Here is a 24,451-nt window from a genome sequence, read left to right as displayed (position 1 = left end):
TTAGATTTATAATAGGGGAGTAATGGTATCTCCTTGTGGTATTAATTTGCATTTACCTCATGACTTGTGATGAACATCTCATAATATACTTATCTGCCATCCACATATCTTCTTTGCTTGTGTCTGTCCAAATCTTTTGTCCATTTTTAAATTGGGGTTTTAAAATAATTGAATATTCAGATTCCTTTTACACTGAATTCAAATTCTTTATCAGAGATGTGATTTGCAAATATTTTCTACCAGTCTATAGCTTGTCTTTTCAGTCTTTTAACAATGTCTTTTGAAACTTAGTTCTTCATTTTATTTAAGCCCAATTTAACAATGTTTCTCTTTTATGGATTTTGATTTTGGGGTCATATTTAAGAAATCTTTGCCTAACCTAAGGTCACAAAGTTTTCTTGATTTCCTCTAGAGCCTATATAGTTTGAGGTTACATAAAACCTCAAGCTTATGATCCACTTGAGTCAAATTTTTGTATAAAATGTGATAGGGTCCAAAGTTTTTGTTTTACTTGCTGAGTACAGATATCCAATTATCTCAGCATTAACTATTGAAAAGACTATCATTTTGCCACTGAATTGCCTTTGCACCTTTGTTGAAAATCAACTGGCCATGTATTTGGTTGTATTTCTGGATTTTCCCTTTTTGGTTTTATTAACTGTCTATCTTTAGACCAGTTCTATACCATTTTGGTTACTGTACTTGATAGTAAGTTTTGAGCAAGTCTTCTAATAATCTTTTTAGAGTTGTTTCAGTTATTCTACACCAATTCATTTCCATATGAATTTTAGAATCTGTCAATTTCTGCAAAACAGTCCACACAGATTTAGATTTGGGTTGTTTCAAATCTGTGAATTAACTCTGGGGAGTACTCCATCCTAATAATATTGAGTCTTCCATTCATGAACATGATATATTTTTCCATTCATTTAGGTGTTCCTTAATTTTTTTATCAATGTTTTACAATTTTCAGTGTATAGCTTGTGAACATATTTTCTCAGTTTTATCTTTTAAAAATAATAATACAAATGGTACAACAATATAAATGGTGGTTTTAATCTCAATGTCTCAATGCTCACTGTTCCTGCTTTTTGTACGTTTATCTTGTATCCTGAAACCTTGTTAAATTTGTTTCATAGTTTTAGTGGCTTTTCTGTATATTCCACAAAATTTTCTACATAGATGATCATGCTATCTGTGAATAAAGACAGTTTTACTTCTTCTTTTCCAATCAAGATGCCTTCTATTTATTTTTCTTGCTTTATTGCCCTGGTTAGAATGTTCAGTATAATGTTGAATAGAAACTGTGAGAGCGAATATCCTTCTCTTTTTCCTCATCTCAGGGGGAAAGCATTCAGTCTTTCAGCATTATAATGTTTGACATAGTTTGTGATAAAAACCTTTATCAGATTGAGTCCATTTCCTTGTATTCCTAGTTTGCTGAACATCTTTATTAAGAATGTATATTGGATTTTGTCAAATGCTTTTTCTGCATCTATGAGATGTGTTCCCCCTTTTTTCTTTTTTTACTTAAAGAATTATATTGACTGATTTTTGTGATTGTTAAAACAACAAATTTTTTGTTTTGTTTGTTAAAGCAAACCTCTTTAAACATTTCTTATAGTTCTGGTTTCCTGGTAATGTACTCTTTCAGGTTTTTTATGTTTGAAAATAATTTGTTTTTGAAAGGTATTTTCACTGGGTACAGAATTCCAGGTAATTTTTCCTTCAGTATTTTAAGATATGCTGATTTTCTTCTTGCTTGTTTCAACTCTTTTGTCACCCTTACTCTTGTTCCTTTGTGTTTAACATGTCTTTTCTTCCTTTGACTGCCTTTTAAGACTTTCTCTTTATCACTGGTTTTGAACAATTTGATTATGATATGCCTTGGTGTTGTTACATTGTTTCTTAACTATAGAGTTGAGCTTCTTGGATCTGTATTGATCATTTTCATCAAGTTTGGGAAAATGTTTGCAATTATTTCTCCAAATATTGTTTCTGTCTCCTCCCTTTTTATTCCTGTAGAGGTGTCAATTATATGTATATTAGAGGTCTTAAGGTTGTCCCATAGCTCACTGATGCCTGTTTCATTTAAAGTTTTTTTGTTTAATTTTGAGTTGTCTATATCGCTGTTTCATTCATTAATCTTTTTTCCTGCAATGTCAAATCTGTGGTTAATCTCATCTACTCTGTCCTCCATTTCAGACACGGAATTTTCATCTTTGGAAATTAGATTTTTTAAAATAATCTCTCCAGTTAACATTTTTTATTATAAATATATTTTATTAAAAATATGGAAAGAGTTATATCACCTTTTAATGCCCTTTTCTGCTAACTTTAACATTTGTGTTGGTTCTAGGTTGCTTTCAATTCTCTTTTAATATTTTTCTCCCCATGGGTTATATTTTTTCTGCTTCTTTGCATGCCTTGTAGTCCTTGAGGGGATGCAGGCACTGTGAATTTTACCATTAAGTGCTGGTATTTTTGTATTCCTGTAAATACTGATTTTTGTTCTGGGATGCTGTTAAGTTATTTGGAAATGGTTTGATCCTTTTTGGCCTTTCTGATAAAACTTGCTAAGTGGAACTAAAGAAGTGTTTACTCTAGGGTTAATTATTCCCCACTACTGAAAATAGGCCCTTCTGAGTAACTCAATGATGATATTCTTCTAGTGTGGTTTGTGGGAACGGGCACTTTTCCTAGTACTGCATGAGTTCTGTCTAATCCTTTTGCATAGTTTTCTCCATCCCTGGGTAGTTTCTTCACATGCACACTGTTCAGTACTCTGCTGAGTACCTGAGGGGGTCCCTCTGCAGATCTCCAAGGGTTTCTCTCCATGCAGTAATTTTTGTCCTTCAAATCATAGCTGCCTTGTTCTCCCTGAACTCTCGGCTACATGTCTTCCACTCAGGAGTTCACTGGACTCAGGGTGGGTGTCCCCACCCAGCCCTGCTGCCTGAAAACCCTCTCAGGGCCATGAAAACCCTGGAGCCATCCTAAGGCTCACCTCACTGTTCCCTTTCCTCAGGGTCACTGTCCTTCATTGCCTGATGTTGTCTTCAAAACCATATTTCATATATATTCTTTTTTGGGGGGATTTCAGGTGGGAAGATAAAACTAGTCTTGTTACTCCGTCATAGCTAGAACTCATTACTTTTAAAGAGATTTAAATAAGAAAAGTCCTAACTCCCCACATGGCTGCATTTTCAGGGCTCTTCACATTGTTTTGTGGACCCACATTTCCATCTGGTGTCTCTCTGTTGAAGGAAGATCCTTTTAATACTCCTGTCATTTGGTCTGCTGGTTGGGAACTCTCAGCTTTTGTATGCCTGAAAACGTCTTTATTTTGCCTTTGTTTTTGAAAGATATTTTCATGTTTCTTCTCAGAAAATCCATCACAATAGTAAGAAACAGAAAAGACACAATCCATCTTCGATAACATTCAAGACCTTTGTTATCTTTGAACCACAACAGATGAAAACAGTACGTAGGTGGTGGAGTGCTAAGTGACAGTGACGATGATGATGATGAGAACACACATCATATAATATTTGTTAGTTCAGGCACCAGTATCGGTCAGAGACTCAGCAGGCTTGGCAGTATATTCAAATTAGGTTAATTCAAGGACAGCTTAATACAGGGACCTCATACAAGATGGTGGGCAGGGCACAGGGACAGTGCATTATCCTGGGGCTAATGAGAGGACTGTTACCATCTTAAGCTGGAAGGGCTATTATAGACTCAGAAAGGATTCCTTCAGAGGAGCTGTGAAGTCCTTGTTAAGAGAGGCAGGTAGACCAAAGGTGATTCTTCAAGGAGAGAGCTGGGGGAGTAAATATTCCAATCTCATTCATTCCCCTCTCTGATATGTGAGGATTCTTTTTTGGCCAAACACAAGCAAGGGTACCCATTGATGAAGTATATGCAGACCACACATGCTTGTAAAAGGATGGACCAGGGTAGAGAGTGGATTTGGGGAGGTAAACAGAGATATCTGGCACAGCACCTTTAGATATATAGGTCCTTTAATCCTCCCAACAATCCCATAAAGGACTATTATTATCCCAAGATAAACAAACAATAAGAAAAATTCAACAAAACTACAATACTCTGAGTTTAGAGAAAATAATGCTGGCACTAAGTAAGAACTAGGATGTTCTAAGAATGGAAACTGAGAAAAAAAAAAGGGAGAAAAAATTTAGCAATAAAAACTGTAAGAGCAAACCTTCTCCCCAAATTAATAGATGTGTTAGAAGACAAAGGTGAGGAAATCTCCCTGAGAGAACAAAATATAAGAAAATTTAAAGTATGAACAGAGAGATAAAAATATTTGAAAACCAATCCAGGAAGTAAAATACCAAATCCAGGCAGTTTGACAGCTCTTTTTCTGGAGTTCCTGAAAGAGAAAACAGAAAATTGTGGGACAGAAAATACCAAAAGAAAAAATACAAGAAAATATTCTGGACTCTCTGGATTTGAGAAGCCCTCCCCCCTCAACAAGTACGCAGCACAATGAATGAAAAAGGCCAAGGGCACACTTGTGAGAAACCTAACACCAGATGTAAATTTAGAAGTGATCACTAAAGGACAATAAGAACTGCTGGCTCTTACTAGTTTTCAAAGTGAGTTTATATACACTGTCTCACTTTTTAAATGGTTTGAGGGTTGACGGTTTCCTCATTTCACAGAGATGGAAACAGATACATCGAGTTGAGCCCCTGCAGGATGACATTTTTCAAACCTTTCACAGAGGAGATGGCACAGTTCACTGAATTCATTGAAATTTGCGTGTGAACTGCAAATTGTATACTTGTGTCTGTGTGTGAACACGTACATGTAAGTGGACAAGTTTAGAATGCATGTGCCGCTTCCTGAACCACATGATCAACTTTCAGACATTCTTTCTAATTCCTTGTTATTCCTCCAGGTCAGTAGATGAATTTCTTTGTCTGGATAGATGTACCAGCTGACCAATGTGCCAACCAAGCCTGGAGGAAGGAGATGTGACAAAATGAAGTGATCATTTGTGAACTTGCATGGCTAGCTGCAGTGAATACAGTCACCTTCTCTCAGTGTGTCCATGTGGGTAAGGTTTTAAATCTTCGTAATCTTCAGATGCCTTCTCATGGGTCTGGACTCAAGTGATCCTCTTCCAATTCCCTTCCAGTGCTATAATTCTAGAGTCCTAGCAATAAACAAGGTAGCATGAATTAAGTGAATCAACTGCATTGGTGAATGTGGTGAACAATGGTTTTCTCCAAGATGCCGAGGGGAGCCAGGTGGGGGAAACAGCCCAGGTGAACCCTTACGCTCTTTTCTATCAAGTCTTCCAAAGAGTCCTCAGGCTTTTGGAGAATGAGTAAAAGGTGGACATGGACAGACTGGAAATGGAAATCTGAACAGCTTGCTGACAAAGATGGTAGGTTGCAGTTTCCTGTAACCACAGACACTTTTGTTAAAACAGGGCTGTTGTTTTGAAGCGTTTTGCCTTCTTCGCTGCTGGAAACTGTGCTGGGAATGGAAACAGAAGCAGTCTGTGGTGGTGACCACAACCCAGAAGTTGAAACCACATTCTAATTTTGCACAAAATTGCTAGTTCTGCCTCTTTTCTTTGATTATGACTTCATTTAGACTGTTAGGATTACATTTATTTATGTGTCAAATAACATCTTGAAAATGGACAGAAGAAAAACCATTCTGCCCGCAGTCATTTGTACTGACCCACGGTGTCATACAGACATGTTCTAATGTGCTAGGAGAGTTAATCCCTCTAGTGTCAAAGTCAGGATGTGCTGGGGGGTGGGGCAGGGTGGGGGAAGAGGAGGGAACACCCAAAGTGGCACTGAAGAAGGATGAGGACAAATAAAAGGGAGGAGGAGAAATGAGTTTTTATTTGGGAAAGAAACTGGACTTACATGTATTTATGTGACTATCTTGACTACTCTTGGGATTAAGGAAATGGTGAAAAGTTACTGTAAAGATAAGACTAACTACCAGCCTTATAGGGCCAACATGCTACCGAGAATTGACAACCAATAGCTTAAAACTGTTCAGCCTGTTCATCTAAAAACTACTTCTGGGGGGAATAAAACCGACCATTGTAACTGAAAAAAAAGTGGGCTGAAATTCCAGTAAGAATTTCCAAGTGAAATTTGCCTTCTGTTGCTTGGCGTCAAATTCATCAACAGCCATACCAGCAGCGCGGTTCGACCCTTCTTCCCTGTAACGATTATGACTTACCACGTGACTGGCACTCATTATAGATTCAAGATGTAGCTATTACGAATGAATACATGAACAAATCAGGGAAGAAGAGAATGCTGGAATACGTGGATCTCAGAAGTAGGAGTTTGGCGAAAGCTTTGATGGATCAAATCAAAGCATTTATTTCAACTCACACCTTATTTTAAAGTTTGTGGTTGGGTCCAACTTGGCAAAACTTTTGGAAAGAACCTCCCAGAAAGATAGTTGAAATCTGATGTTTGCAGGGTATATACTATACACAGAAGATGACATTTTAATGCAATTTATTTGAAATGCTTCCAGAAAAGTTTAAGGCCATTATACAAAAACATTCATTTCATCAAAACATTCATTGTCTTTCTTCCCGTAGGCCAGCATTTAACAGACCCTATTTCTCAAGGAACTGGCAGAAGGTGCCAGTGGCTTATGCAAAGCCACTCATTCACCCTCTCCTCAGAGATCAAACAACTTTTCTCTGCTCCTCTGCGCATCAGGCTCATTTGCTTGCTAAATCCGTCAACAACTTGAGAGACGAAGCAGTTTTAAATAAACTTATAATAGAAAAAAAAAATTCACCACATTTCAAATATATAAATACAGAAATAGGTTTACAGGATAAAATGGACCACAATATTTTTTTGGTTTTGAAAAATAAGTGATACGCCTTGTTTTTATATTGAGAAATCTCGTCACACAGCTTCTTTGACTGCACCTGATGGACATGATACAATGACAACAGAGCGTCGACTGCTCTCCTTTCTGTAAACTTGAAAGACAACAGAAGATCAAAAAAAATCCAAAACTTTTTTGGCAATAATTTAGAATTGTATGAGACTAGTGCTGGTGTGGGTATCATTTTGCACAGGTCACCCTTAATATTTACACTCACAGGGAGCTTTTCTGTGTGTTCAGGGAACTTTTGTTAAGGTCTGTGACCCACCCTGCACTGGAAATCAAGGCTGGACAAAGAGGTTACTAGTTTGGCCAACTGATCCTAATGGATCATAGGGTTCGTTACATTGGCCTCTGGAGAATGGATTGATGATTCCGATCACAGCACAGAGCCAGAGATGGCACACGAGGGCCCAAAGGCAGAGGAGGAAAATCCAAGGCTCCGGCCTTCCCCAGAAGGGACTGGACCTGCTTTTCTTTTCATGTTTCCCACCTAACGTCATTCAGTGCTTCTCCTTGCAAATTCTTCTGCTCACCTGTTTCCGTAAGCAGAGCCAGTCTCCCTTCCTCCTCTCCATCCAAGCTTCACTATATGAATAGGTCTAGGCCGATGAGACAAAATTAAGACAGGTCTTCTTGTCATGCTGCCGGGTTTTCCCAGGCCCTTTGAGCCCTACTCTGATGTTTTAGGCTAGAAATGGCTAAGACAAGCCAGCAACTATGCCGGAGACCACTGGCGCCATCACCTTGCAGTTCAAGATGCAGAGCAGACAGCTGCTTCTGAGCCAGTCCTTGTAAGGGCAGACTCTACTTCGTGTCCTAGTACATTACTGCATCCAATTTGCACTGGATGACACTGTGCGGCCAAGACAGTGATTCTTCCTTTGCAAAATTTAGCCTCCAGGATTCCCAGGGATGTTTTCATGCTTCCTGACTGGATAACATCCAGCCAAGTTCACTACATGGATGGATCTTTCCCCGTTTTCCTGCAAATGCCATCAAGATACATGAGTGACTTCCTCATGCCCTCTCTCCAAGGCCCTCTAAGAACGGTGCCTTCAGCTCCCATGTCGAAGAGCTAGGAAAGCACTAGAGAAACACGGACTCTTTAAGCGACCTACAAGAAACAGTAGTTTAGAGATTCTCTTCTATTTTTAAAAATCCAGCAGGACAACTGAAAGTAACTTGTTCAAGTACCTCTCCATCCATCCAGACATTTGTGAACTACAACACAGGGTAGCAGTTGCCACAGATTCCGGCTCACACAGACAGACTGGCAGTTACAGTACTAGGGACAAAGGGACAGATACAAGAGGCTGGTCAACACCATCACAAAAGTATTAAAAAGTGCTTGTCCAAACCGTTCCATGTGTGGAATGCAAATACTGTACAGGTAAGACACAGGCTACTTCCAGGAGGTACACACGCTTCGGTCACACGTTGCTTTCTGCGTGCCTGCTGTTCCCACAGGAAGAGTCTGTCTGTTCCATGCGCTCACAGTCGAGGCTGACCTCACTTGTGTCCATACTACAGTCTGACTCACTGTCCGATTGGTCCATCTGCTCAAGTTTTGTTTCTCCCTGTGGCTCCTTGCTCCTTGGGGCGGGAGTTAGGAACGGTCCCTCAGGGTCATGCACGCCGGCCTGTCCGGTAGCGCACAGGACTGTTTCTTTGGCTTGACGGATGCAGTTGAGCCACTGCTGTTTGTTGAAGGTGTCGTTGGCTTGCAGTGAGTGGGTCTGACTTTGGGATCCATTTTTGAAACTGACTCTGAAGAAGTTTTTAACTAGAAATGAAAAAACACGTAAAAACAGGTCAGTGGACAGGTGTTTCCCAGGGTCAGAGATAACACATGAGGGACAGTAACCCCCAGGACCCAGGGCAGACATCACTAATGGATTACGAGATGTGCCCCACCGATCCAGGGCGAGCCTCAGCTCTGCCGTGCAGCCACTATCAATCAACTGGAGAGGGCAAAGGATTTGCCCTCCGAAGGCAGCAAATGGCTGTCAGCTCGGAACAACTAAGTCTTGTGTGTCAGGGGACCTTGGAGTACTGGTTACCAAACCTGGCTGCATATTACAATCCCTGGGAACTTGTTAAAAATATAGACGCCAGGGCCCTACCCTTAGAGATTTGGAGGCAACAGGTCCAAGGTGGGCCTGATAATGTGGTATTTCAACTACTGCCCCCAGCGAGAGGTTTTTCAAGTGTGAGAAGCTCTTTGTTACATCAAAGCATGGACCACCCCAGGACAGGACCTGTACCTTTAGTACCCAGGGATGGAGAAGGCATGTGAACACTCAGAGCTGGCATAAATTCAGTTTCATTTATAAATGAAATTTTAATGACTTCAACAGGAACTATGTGCATTTAAAAAAAATGGTAGTGCACAAAATGGGAGACATTTTATTTAGTTGTTAATAACAACAGTGTTAACTGGCACTTAAGGGGCCCCGTGTGCCATGTGCCATGCTGGGTTCCCAGAAGCGCCTATGTTCAGCCCCATTGCACTGCGCCTGCAGCCAGCAGGCTGGGAAGCACCATGTCAGGGAGATCCAGGCTCTGCCCTTTGCTCTGGGGCAAGTCCTTACCTCCTCTAAAGTCTTCAGTTTCCTTATTTGGAAAACAGGAGAAAGGAAGAGAACCTGCCGTATGAGGTCACTATGAAGGACAGATGCAATAATAGTTGCAAGTGCTTATACAGTGCCCTGCACGTAGTCAGTACTCAAGAAATACATGTCACTACCACAACCACTGCCCACAAGGGTGTGGTGACAGGTGAGTGGTAAGAGACAGTACCTATTAATCACCTTAACAATGATGCCAACATTAGCATGAGAGGCTCAAATCCTGCTTTCTCAGATTTCCCTGACCATGTCCTCTCAAACAGACCTCCTATGCTATCCCTCTCTATCCCTTACTGGGATTTACCTTTCTTAACGGCACCTGAATATTGGTTGGTTTATCATTTATCTCCACCACAGTGTAAGTTCCACAGGAACAAGGAAGTTAGCTGTTTGGGTCACCAGCATACACCAGCACCCAGACCAGTGATGGACACCTTGAAGACCGACACCCGACTCTGTAAGCACTATCTTAGCTTCTCTTGGGTAATTCCTTTCGTTATTAAGCCTCAAGTTAGAGAAGTAAGATTCTCTACCCATCCATTCTTATGTCTCTTTAGTGACAAGTCTGCCAGTTCACCTACAGAAGCCACCATTATGCAGCTGGTATCCACACAGGAACTACCTGGTGGCTTTGATGCTTTTATCCAATGGAAGGAGATAGAGAAAAGGTACTTAAGGACTATCAGTTACATGCAAACAGGTTCACCTGCAGTATCTTACTTAATCCTTAAAGCTTATGAAGTAGGTATGTGTGCATCCCCACTTTGCAGATGGGCAACTGAGGCTCACAGAGGTTGGTCAAGGTGCCACAGTCAGGAAGTGAGGAGACAGCCCTGGGATGCAGTTTGATTCCCAGGCCACGCCTCTTCTGTGCCACCAGCCAGCCACTGCCTCTGAACCACGAGACCCACACTGACCAATGGGTCAAAGCCCGTGCCCCGTACTTCTCTCGTTGTTGCTGAATGCCCCACGCAGGGAGCCGCCCAGCCTCACTTCTCCATCCTGCAGGTCTTCCAGCAGGAGGTCCTTCACGGGGATCGGCTGCCGGTACAGCTGGTAGCAGAGCTGCTCGTTGTGGGTGACAGCTCGTGTGATCACGAGGACTTCTTGGAACAGGAAGACATGTAGTTTCTAGAAGGAAAGGACCCACATTATTTCCCTGAGTGACTGTCTAATGAGGAGTTGATGAGTGGGCTTCTGTGCCAGCCTCACACTGGATGAGGACCTCCTAGGCTCGACTCTACCTCCAGAACAGGGCTGGGCAGGGTGGGGGCATTTCCAGATGCATATGCTTTGCCTTCCCTACAGGAGCGCCTCCTCAGGGCCCCAGTTCTGCCTACAGACACCTGCGCCCAGCTCCAGGGGCACCGTTCACACTGAAATTCCCAACCTGTGCGGACACACACTGCCGCCAGCTCCCATGAGAAAAAGTGAGGGGAAACAGAATGGAAAGGGCAATGAAGGAAAAGAGCTTAGGGCCCCACCCCACTTTGGTTCACAGCACCCAGTATAATTTTAAGAGCTCAAAACAAACAGAAGTCCTTGAAGGAGGACACTGGTATATCAAAGCCTAATATAATCTTTGCTTCCTAAACCTGTAAAAACACTGGGTCCTTCAGCCACAGAGCTGATCCTCAGCTTCAGCCGGGCTCTTCCCCTGGCAACCCTGAGAGAACCATTCCTAAGGGAACCAGGGGCTGGAGCCACCAAGATGATCGAAGAGGTTGTCCTCGGTCAAATCCATCAGAACCTCTGCTCTCTGACCAGGTTGTGTTAAAAGGCTGATGACCAATGTGTGTGTTATGGGCAAAAAGAAAAAAAAAAAATCTCAGAAATAAAGGCCTCTCTCAAACCACATCGTGAAAGTGATTTTGCTGGGCGGACCTGGCATAAAGCAGCTCCATTCAATTCCAAGTGCCAGACTCCCCTCCCAGTTTGGAAATGCTTAGGAATTGCAGTGAGAAGATCCACAACTATGCAGCTGGCTACTGGTTTTCCCAGGGAAACATCAAGGGGGGTCAAACCAGGGGTCGGCAAGAGGAGACCAGAAGACTAGGGGTGCAAACCCAAACTAGAGTCTTGATTTGGGCAGAGGAAGTACATTCAGCCTTGTTAGTTAATTTTATATTTGGGAGAAAAGGAACTTGTGGGTTTCCCACTCCCCCTCCACTACAGACCCCAAAACCTGCAGACGCGAAACCTCAACCAGGTGTTGGCTGGTGGGAACGAATGATGATTCTGCTCTGGGGTGGGCAGGGGTCGGGGAGCGAGATTTTAGGTTTATCAAAAGGATTCAGTGTACATCAAAAAGGATTGAAGGACATTGTGAAGCACAAAATAAATAAACTGAGGGTTTTTTGTCCAGAGTGGGGGTTGGGGTTGGGGGGGGATATTGAAAGAATGTGGATAATACGGGTGAATGTAATCAATACAATGTTGCTCATGTGAAACCTTTATAAGAGTGCATATCAATGACACCTTTATTAAAAAACAACAAAGGAAGAATGTGGTGAGACTTTTCTTTTGGGGGTGGGGAGGGAAGGGGTTGGTCACTGTTTTACATACTAAACATTATTTGAGGTTTTTACACTGTTTCTAGCTTGATCCATTTTCGAGCCAATGTAGGCAGTTTGAACTCAGATTACCTGGGCAACCTCTAAAAAATAACCCTTATTTATGAATGATCACTGAGAATTCTTCTTAGTCTCAACTTCTTTTAGCCTTCAAAATATTAAGCTTTTTTCTTGTCACAGGACTTAGTCCTTAATGACTCCTACAGTTCTATTAGGGGAAAAAAAAATCCCAAAACTAAAACAAACCTCCTACCCTAACTACTATCTCTGTTCTCAAAAACCTATCTGCTTGCAAATCTGAACTAGAGTCACCCAGACACACCCAAACCGAGTGTCAGTCCTTCACTGATGGAAAGAGATCAGCCCCTCAGCCCACAGAGTGATGCGTTTTCCTGACTATTTCCCACAGGTCCTGCAAGAATCAATGTTCAAGGAGCCAGAGCATCAGACATTAGATGTCCAGTGCTTTCCAGAAAATCAGCAAGAAGCCCATAAGGTGGCTTTCCAGCCATCGGTGACTCTTGAGGCAAACAGAAGCACTGCCGCCAGCAACGGCCTGGGGCAGGTCTCATCACCTCTGTGGTACCCTCAGCTGGCTGGATCCACAGCAGCACTGATAACTGGTGCTACGATATGGACGCGGTTGACTTCAAATGACATTTCCAAGCCTGCTCATAAATGCCACCTCACAGTCCAGTCAAAAGGGTGTCCTTCAAGTCATGAAAGCTTTACTGAGAACTCTTCAGTCTAGCTTTGGCTTTCCTTCTAAGGGTTAGCTGAATACAGAAGATGAAATGCAATCGAAGTGGAGACTCTCTCAATGGCTTTCTCAACACTGAATTTAATTCTATATTATATATAATAAAACTTGTATATGAAAACTCTAAAATTATAATACATAATATACATATAAGCATGAATTTCTACTGACTACCCATAAAAATAGCCTGGTGAATTGAATGAATCTGGGACTCTCATATAATTCAAATCCATCCTTCCTTTATACAAGCATTCATTCATTCATCCATCTAACCATTCATTCATTCATTCACCTGACATTACTGAGTGCTTAGTATGTGCTAGGTCCCCATAATCGGGGTTTGCCAAGGATTGCCAAGGCATGGCCTCTGCCCTAAAAGAGCATGGTACAATAGAAGATACTGAAAGGTAGATGGAGAATTATAAGCCACTGTAGTAAACACTCGAGGGGAGATTTGTCCACATTGCTATGATTGGAGAGGAGGAACAATTTCAATATCTACTCAGGAAGCAAAGCCAGGAAATGGAATACCTGCAGGTCAGTGCTAGATATGCACCTAATGGAGGTTGGGTTATTATTAAAAAATAAAAATAAAAAAGCAGGTTTTAAAGTGGCAGTCTATGGATGTATACCAATCCATAAGAAAGCAAAGAACTTCTCATAATGCAAAATGCATTCAGTTTAAGATTTTAACTTTTCCTGAGATCATATATATTTAACATCCTGTTCAAGTCACCCTTTGTTTTCTGATATCAGAGTGGGAGGCGATGTTAACTGTTCTGCATTTGATTTTGAAGGTCCTCATCAAACAAAATAAAAAGTTGGCCACCCTATGTTGGTTTCCAAAATTCTTTCGGAATATGTATTGGTCACACAACAAAAGGTAAGTATATATATGTAAAGATATCATATATATAAGTATATACAACGTACATAATTATATATATCCATATAAATGGAATCCTACAACAGAAAAGACACTGAAAAAGCAATTTTTTGTCAGGTAGGGAAGGCAAAGTAACAGGAGGCTGGGCATTGAAGGGATCCAGCGCTGGGGGAGGCCAGCCACTCACCACACCCCGGTTGTTCTTCAGTTCTCCATGGCAACACAGCACTCTTGAGCTGCCGATTAGGGAGTCCTTCTGGCCTTCCTCCAAGTAGAGGAGCCGCTCTTTGTAATAGCGGCATTCAGATTCCCCGGTCTTGGTGTTGATTTCTGCCACGATTCCCTGAATGATGTTTATCTATGGGAACAAAGAAGAAAGTCGGGGAAAGTAAACAAGCCATCCACACCGGCAAGTCCCAGGGGCTCAGCCTAGAAGGTCACCAAGATACACTTGGATCTAATTCTGAGATTCTGTTATAGCCAAGCTGCTGCTTTGGGAAAAGGCAAAAATAATAACTGCTTTCAATATATGTGTCTCTCTATCCACCGATACACATACACATATGCACACACATATATATTTATATACATACACATAATTTGTATTATGTGTAAAACTAAGGTTGATGCATTAATTATCCCTGAGCAGAAGAGAGAGAAAGTATAGCTTTTGGTATGCAGGACTCATAACACTACTGAGCTCCATATCGCACTTTCTTAAAACATGCTCACAATGTCGAAAACACAGACAGAGAAAACAATTTGGTCAAGGAGAGAAAACAAAGCAGAATGTAGTCATGCAGAAAAGGGATCACCTTGGGGAGCTGAAACCCAGTCTCAAGGTCTCCCTGTGTGTACTCAACCTAACCTACAAATAACATTTTTACATTGGGTGCAAATAAATGGTTTGGCTATCTTTTCAGTGGCAAAACAAATGGTTTATAAAGGACAGAGAGCTAGGAATGGAAGAAGACACTAAGAGTGATGACTCGCACCCGTGCCCACAGCATGTGTGAAGAAGTTGGGGGTTGGGGGCTTCAAGGTGGGGTAGGGGTGGATGCACTGTTACTGATACAAAATGGAACAAAACCAGAGGACAGCGCTGAGATATGTCGCTGGACATTTATTCTGATGTGTTGTTTTATCACGTGGATATAGGTCTAAAAGTTAGAAAATACTAGAAAACAAAGGAACAAGAAATTGGTTGAGTAAAAACTCAGTGACACCAGTCAAGGCAAAGTAATGCCTTCCTCAGGAGGGTTTCTCTGCCCCTTAACAGTGAAAAGACCAATGATCCCATTTTTCTTGTGGGGTTATTAATAGAAAAGAATTTAACAGGTGAGACATGTTAGGAAGACCTCTTCTTGGTCACATTTACTTAATGGGAAAACAAACTCATCTCTGAAAAGAAGGTTTTAAAAGTGGCCCTTCCTCAGCAAGCAGCTACCAGATCTTCTAATGTGCTGAAGTGGTAGTGAATTCTAAGACTGTGCAGTGGTTACTTTCCACTTGTCAGTGAACTGATGCCTTTGGCCAAAAGCTACTGAATGAAAACTTGTACCCAGTTACAACTTTGGCACTTCCATGCATTTCAGCTCTGAGCTGAAGTCTGCTAACTGTATCCTTTGGACAGATGCATCATCTGTATGCTTTTGCAGCTATTAAGAATTTCAAAGCTTATTTATTTAGTCTTTTCTCTATTTCCCAAATTTTGGTGGTAGCACTACTTCAACAGTTGAAAAAAAACAAATTATTGTAAAAGATATAGGCTCTTTGTGCCATAAAAGGATCTTTTTTGGCCTTTGATGTCAACCTAATATTAAATATGAATGCCATGAAATTAATCTGAGTTTTATTGACACAAGACAATTAATAAAAAGAACACTCTGGTATACAGACTTTCTCTTTTCTTCCCCCTCTTGGTTTTCAAATAAGATTGATTATTTATTGTTACTTTCAAAAAACAAAAAAGAAGTTTCAAAAAATATTCTAGAGCTATGTCTCATCCTTCCGATTAATTCAACTCAGACTTGTAAGCAGCCACCCAGTGGTTGACTAGATGGCAGCATTCAAAGAAGTGACACAAGGTCCCTGTACTCAAGAGGCTTTAAAATATGTGGGATGTATCATCAGAGCAAACTGTTTCACGTCTACCTTAATTTTTTTACCTTACTAGGCTTTTAATATGCAGTGAAGCCCATACTTTTTCCTTTCCTTTAAGGATCTTAGCATTAATTGCTGGGGCTCATCTCCTCAGTTAGCTACTACAGGGTGTACCCAGGCAGCTAGAATTAGCCAGCACTTGGGTCCGTTTTCTAAGTTTCCTGCCAGTGTCCAGGAAAACCAGGAAGACGATGTGCTATGAGCATGAAGATGTGGTCATTTCCTAATTTAACTCAGGAACTGAACAGCTGGCATATCACTTGGAGATTAATAAATGCAAATGCCACAGTGGTTCCTTAGGCAGCAAGGACTACTTTTGAATGCAGCTTCTTTTTCTGGTATTTGAAAAAAATCTAAAGAGACAAAACAATAGAAACAATTGGGGTTATTCCATATTCTTTGTGAACATTTTGCAAGAGTAACTCTGGGCTTGCTTTTGTTAAAAATGTGGTTTTGTATTTATATCCACCTATACACCATGTGTGTCTAATCTCTCTGCACTGTTCTTAAGAGGTATTTATTTTTGCAGGACTGCAGCAGGGAATAAAGTTACATATACCAGATTGCCAAGGGCAAACTGTCATGGTAGCTGTGCATTTAAATTACATTTACTGGTGCATCTCTCATCAGGGCTCAAACTGAAGGGAAGGGCCTGGTAAGGGGAGCTGATGAGAAATGCGTGGTAACAGAACAGAACAGGGATAAAGCCCACGCATGTTGGAATCATCATCCTCAAAGCAGAAACTGAGAGCGCTGTTTGTCTGGTCTCTTGCACGGTAATATCATCTACTTGTAGGCTCCTGACATGAACCAAGAATAGCAGCCTGCACTGTCATTGCACCAGAGCAGACCTGCTCTTCTCATTGGGTCCGGTCATTTCTCTTTTAAGGAGCTGGGAAAGAGCAGTAGGAGGAGGGAAGAGACGGTCTGCAGGATCGTTTTCTGGCAGAAACAATCCTTAGAATTTAAAACAAACAACCAGATCTCTGGAAAATCCGAATACCCAGAGTCCTAGTCTCTCCTCAGGGGGATTTCTAGCAACCCTCCAAAACACTATTGAGAAATTCTAATAAAGATATGGTAGCTTATATATTGCACGAAAGGCAAGACTTTTCTTTACATCTCATCATAGGACTGAAAGCTTGGTGCAGAAGCAGTTCACTTAAGAGTTCCCTGACTCTTCCTTTTTCATAGGTGGAAAACTTATTCAGGGAACACAAAAGTCAAGCTACAGTGGTTCTGGGGGTTTTATGTTGATCAAACATTGACAATACACCCCAGCGTACAGGGCTAAATATTTCTGCTCATCTGGGGTAACGCCACAAGGATACTGAAAAGAAGAAAAAGAAAGTGGCTCAGCCTCTCTGATGTAAAGGGACATTTAAAGACTGGCTTTGCAGACATTTTCAAATGTGGGTTTCCTGTGCTTCACACACATACCTGCCAGAATAACCAGGTGCAGATGCAACATTTGAAAACAGCATCACCTTTTATGCACAAGGGAAACTGGTACATCCTTTCACATTGAAAGTGATCATATTCTTACCTGTTTTTAAATTCAAACTTTAGCTCACTGGGTGTTTTTTAAAACAGAGCGTTATTCTGTCATGCTGCATATTGAAAAGAGATAATCCTTACAGCAAAACTCAGAGCAGGCTCATGTGCATCAGAAAAGTAATTATTTACACAAGCTGGAGCTCCCCGTGTTTCCATTCCTGCGGACCACACACTCACTGGGCTAAAATATGGAGAGGCGGCACCTCTGTTCACTGTTCTCCGTAATAGAAACAGACATGGTGAAGCAAGCTGGGCCTCATCCCTGGTGCCTGTGTCCCCGCTCCGAGCTGGGGTGGGGGCCTGGTCCCTGTGTGTCTGGAGTCAGAAGCCTTTCCTCCACCTCCTCCATCCCTGTAAGGATGCACCCGGCCCACATCTGCACCAGTGAGGTCGCTCCACAAAGCCTGGGGGCCAGGCAGCTTTCTGCAACTCCAAAGGAAACAGGAGCTCAAAGAAGCAGCCAGGCTTTCCGCTTCATGGTATAGGATCACAAAGAGGTAGAAAGGGCACGGGATTTGCGGTCTACACTGCCAACGGTTCAGGCGTCAACTCTGTCACTTGCTGGCTCGGGGCTTGGGCAAGTTATTTCAGCCCTGCAAGCCCCGACTGGAAAATGGTCCTAACAAGAGCAGCTATCTCATGGGTTACTAAGAGGATTAAACGAGATACACAAGCTATAAGGCAATTGCATACAGCTGATTTACTGGGTATTCAAGAAATGTCGGCAGGCATTACTATTATTGTGGTGTCGTTATTACCACTTATTATTAAACCATTCTCCAGGAGAAGATGCTTAGCTGGTTCATGACTTCTGATTTTCAAATCCCCTATGCATATCCTCTTTCTGTTATTGTCCCAGACCCACCAGGGAACGAGCCCTTTGAACAGGTCTTTGCCTCCATTCGCATAGCTACCTCCCTGAGCAGACTCCCATGACTGCACACAGTGCAGTTAGGATATGCGGCATCCTCCCGACTTGCCTCCCTGCCTGGAGTCTCCTCCTCCTCTGTCCTCCGTCCTCTGAAGAGGACAGGAATATATCCAAGGCTACGCAGCCTGTCAGCAATGGAGCTGGTGTGTGAACCCTGAAGCCCAGCTACTTAGAAAACAAAAATCAGAAAACAGAAAAGGAAAATGTCTCAAACTAATATTGGAAACCCTCCATAATTGGATCTGAATTCCATCCTCTGCCTTCTCGCCTGCTGCTCCAAGTACCCTCAACCCCAGGTGGACTGATCCACAGTAATTCTGGGCAGACCTGTCCTGCCATTACCTCACATCTCTGCTCAGGCCATCCGCTCCTCACGGCCTGCTGTCTCCTGGGCCCTGGCTCACAGAGCACCCCAATAGGAACCAAGCCCTCTGAGCAGAATGCTCACAGTTTGCAACAGTCTCGTGATCCGCATCCCATTTTTTCCTGGTTTTCTGTTGCTGCTCGGGAAGAATCTGTATTTCCCATACTTTGAATAAACATTTGCCGGTGAGCAGGTCTGACTATGCGCTCCCCCCAACCCCCTGCAATCAAAGGCCAAGGAGAGCTGGATTTTAAGTGGGTGCCGACTGCACAGATGGGCTGTGGGGCAAAGGTAAAAGACAACTCCCGTTTGTTAACTAAACAAAGATATTCTATTTAAAATCCCCACAGAGCTCTCAATCCTCACAGCACCTATAAGAAATAAATTGAAGAGTCACCTAGACAAGCTCAAGAAATTTTAGACCCAAGGGACCTTAGACTACATTTCATAGAAACACTAAATTTTATAGATCAGGAAACTGAGGCAGGGGAAGAAGAATGACTTGTAAAATCAGAACATGGTCGATGCCAAGCCAAGGTGGGGACCCACAGAGCCTTCATGCACCTAGTCACCCGATCCTCTAGCCACTACGGGGGAGTAACAAGGGGAGGCAGAGACAAACGTACAGCTTCCTCCAGGTGCTGCTGGTCCGGATTATCATTTGGCGTGTGCCGCAAGATTTCCCGGAGAAGCAGCGGGTATTTCACCAGGCGGCTTCTTGGAATATCGAGGAAATTCCAGAGATCTAGTTTGCGGCTAAAGGGGGATTCTAAACATCGTTGTAGGAAGTCCTGGACGCGGTGATCTTGCTTTTTGTGGTCCAGCAGAGCTTTGGCGGCTACTTGATTGCTGCAATAGCTGTCGTAGGAGCTGAGACAAGGCAGCTAAGAAACAACATCAGAAGAAGGTTGGAGCATTAACATCATGATGCTCTGAAGCTGTGAGCTAACATCACTCATTGGGGCTGAACAAAACCTAACCGGTCTCCAGGCCTGGCCAACATTCCTTGAGCTGGAGGAGGCGGACCTATGGAAGCTCCATCATGGTGGGCAATGCACAGTGTGTTTAGGCACTGGCTTGCTTTCACGAGGTTATCTTCTTTGTTGCAGGTTTCCTTTCTTGGTTGCTAAGACCCCTATCATAATTTGTTTGCATTTCCGCCAATCTAGGCTGGAAACAAAAGAACTGGAATTACTGCCTATGCATACAGTTTAGAATTTTTCTAAGCTTCCAAAAGTATCTGGTGAAGGGTAAGCTTCCTATTAAAAAGAAAAAGGATTTCTCTTAAAATTACTTATAAGAAACTAATCTGGAAGACTTAATGATGTAAAAAGTAGACAGCAAGCCCTTTGTGTGGCTCGGTGCAAGCACCTCTACGTTAGTCTAAGGTTAGCTGATTCTAAGGCGGCCCAATTAGAAAGAACTTCAAGAAGTTAAAGCAAAAGTATAATTACTTAAAAATGAGATGCAGGAAGCATTTAGAAAAATCTTCTAAATTAATTCTGGCAGGCCAGAAATGATTCTGGGCCACACCTAATAGTTAACATCACAATACCACGCAAAGAACAGTTTAAAGACATTGGAACACTTCATCTCCACTATCTCCTTCCAGCAAAATACCAATTTCCCTGACATGTCCCATGGGTCGCATTGAGCAGACAGGGTGTCAGACACTCAGCAAAAGAAGGGTTGCTCATCTTCCTTTTCTACTCCTCCCTAACAGGGGAGTACCCAAGACTTGGCATCTTAATGCATGGGCAGTCAGCTTCCAGAAAGTTACTGGAGGCAATAAAATGCAGCCCATGGCCTCTGTGTCTGCTTCTCTCCCGTGGACTAGGAAGCCCCAATGACCACGACACGTGCTCTGCGGGGGGATTCAGTGCAAGAGTAGCAAGAGGGTCTTTCATTCCTGCATCTTCAGCCCTTTGCACTTGCCCACTATCCAGCAGACATTCCAAGATTGCATCCTCAATGAGCAAATGAATGTTTAATGGATTACCACATTAGGTAATGCTTGATGGTTTGGGAACATGACCGAAAAACACATGTGATAGCATCTGAACAATGGGTCAAAGCATAAATATTCTGCTGAGTCTTTTATACTTCGTATGGAAATTGTTTTCTCAGCAATTGAAACCAAAAAAGATACCACAGAAGTAATGTTTAAGAAGTTCACTGCTGAGTTTAATGTTTCTTGGGAATATCAATCTTTCTTACATGTTATAAAAATACATTTTTGTTGTTGTTAAAAAAGAGCTGCAGAAATTCTTTCCTCAACTTTATATTTGAAAATAATAACTGGTTACACACATACTCACACACACACACACACACACACACACACACACACACACACACACACACACACACACACACACACACACACCATGTACTTACATATATACACCCCAGATGTGGTATTGCTGATTGTGATTTAGATTTTCAGAGTTAATTAAAAAAGAGCCTAAGGCCCTCTTAAGTTCATTTCCACTTCCTCACCTTTTAAAAGGAGCTGGAAATACCCAAAGTTTTCATTATGGAGAAACAAATCAGCAGTAACTATCGCACATAAATTAGCCATCCGACCACACCACTGCTCCCTGTTCACTGGGCCATTACTCTCTCTGATCCTGCCCTGCTCCCATGGCAACCAAATCCGCCTCTGGTCCTGTGTTCACACCTGACAGGGCGCTCATTTCCTGGGCATGAACTGAAAGGCCATCAGGGTCAGCCCATTGGCTAGGACAGGCTGTAAGTGATCTACACCTAGACAAGGAACCGAGAACATCTTGGTTGCTAAATATTTACACACTCACTTACATAAAATGTGAGAGGCGATAATGCAGTGAGGTTAAGAGGACAGACTCTGGAACCAGGGAGAATAAGGTTCAAAGCCTAACTTGGATGGTTACTAGTTAGGTGACCCTTCTGAGCCTCAGTTTCCCCACTTACAAAGTACATGCACTAATGTCCTCCTATCTTAATGAGATAAGGTAGATAAAAAGTGTAACATGGAGCTTGGCTTAAGAATGAGTAAGTACTAACTATGAACATTATTTATCCCTAAAATATTTTTATTGCAAAAGTTGTGGGTTAGAGAAGGAAAGCTACTTGCTCAGCTAGAAAGAAAACCAGTCTGAAGTGTATTCTTCCCTCCCCCCAAAGCTCTGAACTACTCAGCATCTTTTTAATAGACTATCAGGAATTCATAAGGGAAACTTTCGCTTTCTTTAGAAATACTCTCTCCCTGACCATGTGAAAAGCAATAGGACAAATCTATTTTTTTTTGTTTCCACATACCCTGCATCTCTCTTTGGAATTAAAATTTAATTAGAACCCAAATTAACATTAGAACTTGGCGCCTGGGACAGCACATAAGTTATTTTATTACTGAAAACACATTAGCATGAAGATAAGTCACTTGGGACTTTGTTTCTCTACAACAGGAGAGGCTCATGGGAGCAGACTGATCCCAGGAACCAGGGGGTCCCCTGGAAAAAACCACCAGCCTGTTTCAGGCCTTCAGGGTAAGAGTAATTGATTCATTCAAAGGTCAAAAGGACTGGCCAGAGCTGTCCCACTTGGGAGGCTCACTTGCTTAAAAGGGTTTTTTTTTTTCCTTCACTTTTTTCCTTTGGGGGCAAATAAATAAATTCTTCATGGGTCGAATGGGCTTTGACTTTACGCAATCAAAGTCCACTAAGATGTTTGTTTAGTGCTGTTAAAAAGAACAGAACTCGAACAGACAGACCTCTTGGTTTACGGTTCCCACTCGCATGGACACATCTGTAGTTAAGAGGGAAAACATTTAACAGCTCCTTGGGCCTAATAAATGAGGGCCATTTCTCATGAGGGCTGGCAACAAGGGGCCAGTTGTTTAATTTTAGGCGGCTCTTCAAGCTGCAAGTCCTGATTTGATGTGTGAAGGGTCCAAATAGCAATGGACCGGCACATACTTGGGTATTCCTTCCTTTAGGTATGTACCAGAAAGGACTGGAAAGCTACCCCCACATCAAACCAATTTCCTAATAAAAATAACAAACATTTATTTCAGAAAAAAAAAATAGTGATAAGGCAATTGCTTACACTTTTGCTTCTGGTACGAACTGATAGTTTGTATGTGTCTAAGGAAGCCATGTAGTTCTAGCTTGCCTTCTCGTCAAAAACAAAGCTGTCATCGTGCTGATTCTGAGGAGTGGCCTCATTGGCCCTTTGCTCCCACCAAGGCAGCCCACAGACTCCGTAAATTTAGGAAATATTGAGGCAGACTCTCTGTTCTCAATTGCACCTTCTCTGTCTCTGGCTGGCTTCTTTGGAGAAATTTCTTTGTGGGCTCAAGAAGTCAGAACATCTACCACAGCTCGTAATAAAACAGAAGTCAAAAATATAAGGTGAGCGATCTCTCCTGAAATATTAAGGCCCATTTTCTAAATTATTCATCTTAGGACATTACTTGTCTTTCAGATACTCTTGGGATGGTTCAGCTTTGGGGCTAAAATTGACTCTTGAACTAAAACTGTCTCAGTCATTAAACTCTCAAAGTTTATTAATCAAGGCAGGAACTGAGAAGCAGTAAGGGATCAACCTCAAAACTTAGGAATCTTAAAGTCTAGGAAGGTTACAATACAAATACAAAAGTAACTGGAAAAAGAGAACTCACACGGTGATAATAGGATTTTCAGTCTTCACAGCACTCTCCAAACAGTAGATTGACTCTAACATTTGCTGCTGTGGCATTTCCTGCCTATTTTTCTGGAACACTGTATGGGTCAGAGGGATGAGAGACCTAATCTTGCCTGGAAGAAGTCATCGAAGTAATTTGTTTTCATTACCTGCTTCGTAACAAACGAAAAGCACCTGGAGCTGGGGTGAACACTCAAGGACTCAAAGAAGGAAACAAAAATGCAATAATAGGGAGTAGTGGGGACTGTGGCAAAATGGACTGCATGCTTTGTCTCAAGTAAATTAAGTAGATGAGCAATCACATTATACACCCAATAAAATACAAATTCAGCCCCAGCACCATAAACTGAGACCTACTAATCTAAGGTCACAGCTAACTTAGTTAGAAAAGGGAATGGGTGACTTGGGAGGAAGGTCAGCATAATACCAAGTTTTCCTATGAAGTTACTTAGGGTTAGTTATGGGCTGCACATTAACAACATTTAGTTATTACCTTCTTTACAAAACTGTATTTGACTGAGAAACTATTTTTGTAGCCTGAATAAAAGCTCTCTTTTGATGATGGATGGGAAGATGTCCATGAATTTTTACTGGAATAGAATATTAATTAGTTTTATTTGCTGTAACACTAGTCACAGTTGCATGTGTGCCTTTACTTATTTTATTGCAAAAAGGCCATGTTACCTTTACATGCTGTAAATCTGTATAAGGAAGAAAAACTGTTGCTGTGTTTTGAAGAGATAAAGCCTAAATGTGAGGATAAATTTTGCTAGGAATTTGCTTTGTTGATTTTTGCTGATGTGAAACCGATGTTTGTCAATAACAAAGTCTAGCTAAAATGAAACCCCATCTACATCACTGAAGTTTGTCTTTAATCAAGACCAAAGAACTCTGCTCACCCAGCCCACGAGGATGGGACCGACGTGTTCGGTCGAGCCATCAGGCTGCCGAGCATCTCGGAGCTGACGAAGGAGCTCTGGTGAAAAACA

General features: G+C 41.9%; 1 protein-coding gene across 8 annotated transcripts in view; it reads right to left on the bottom strand.

Annotated features, from left to right (window-relative positions):
- Positions 1-6,510: 6,510 nt before the first annotated feature.
- Positions 6,511-24,451, bottom strand: part of ARHGEF3 (Rho guanine nucleotide exchange factor 3) — a 255,881-nt gene continuing 237,940 nt past the window's right edge. For 6 of the 8 annotated variants that reach the window (XM_036877844.2, XM_057486367.1, XM_057486363.1 and 3 more), the window contains 5 exons: positions 24,362-24,438; positions 19,406-19,663; positions 13,952-14,122; positions 10,490-10,676; positions 6,511-8,701 (listed from right to left, as the gene is read on the bottom strand). In XM_036877844.2, the coding sequence (XP_036733739.2) occupies positions 8,349-8,701; positions 10,490-10,676; positions 13,952-14,122; positions 19,406-19,663; positions 24,362-24,438 (1,046 nt within the window). In that variant the 3' untranslated portion in view covers positions 6,511-8,348. The remainder of the gene's footprint in view (positions 8,702-10,489; positions 10,677-13,951; positions 14,123-19,405; positions 19,664-24,361; positions 24,439-24,451) is intronic. The other 2 variants (XM_036877849.2, XM_036877848.2) reach the window with 1 other exon arrangement.

The sequence above is a fragment of the Manis pentadactyla genome, chromosome 1 (genome assembly GCF_030020395.1).
Source record: "Manis pentadactyla isolate mManPen7 chromosome 1, mManPen7.hap1, whole genome shotgun sequence".
Taxonomy (NCBI): Eukaryota; Metazoa; Chordata; class Mammalia; order Pholidota; family Manidae; genus Manis; species Manis pentadactyla.
This window is presented reverse-complemented; position numbering and strand designations above follow the sequence as displayed.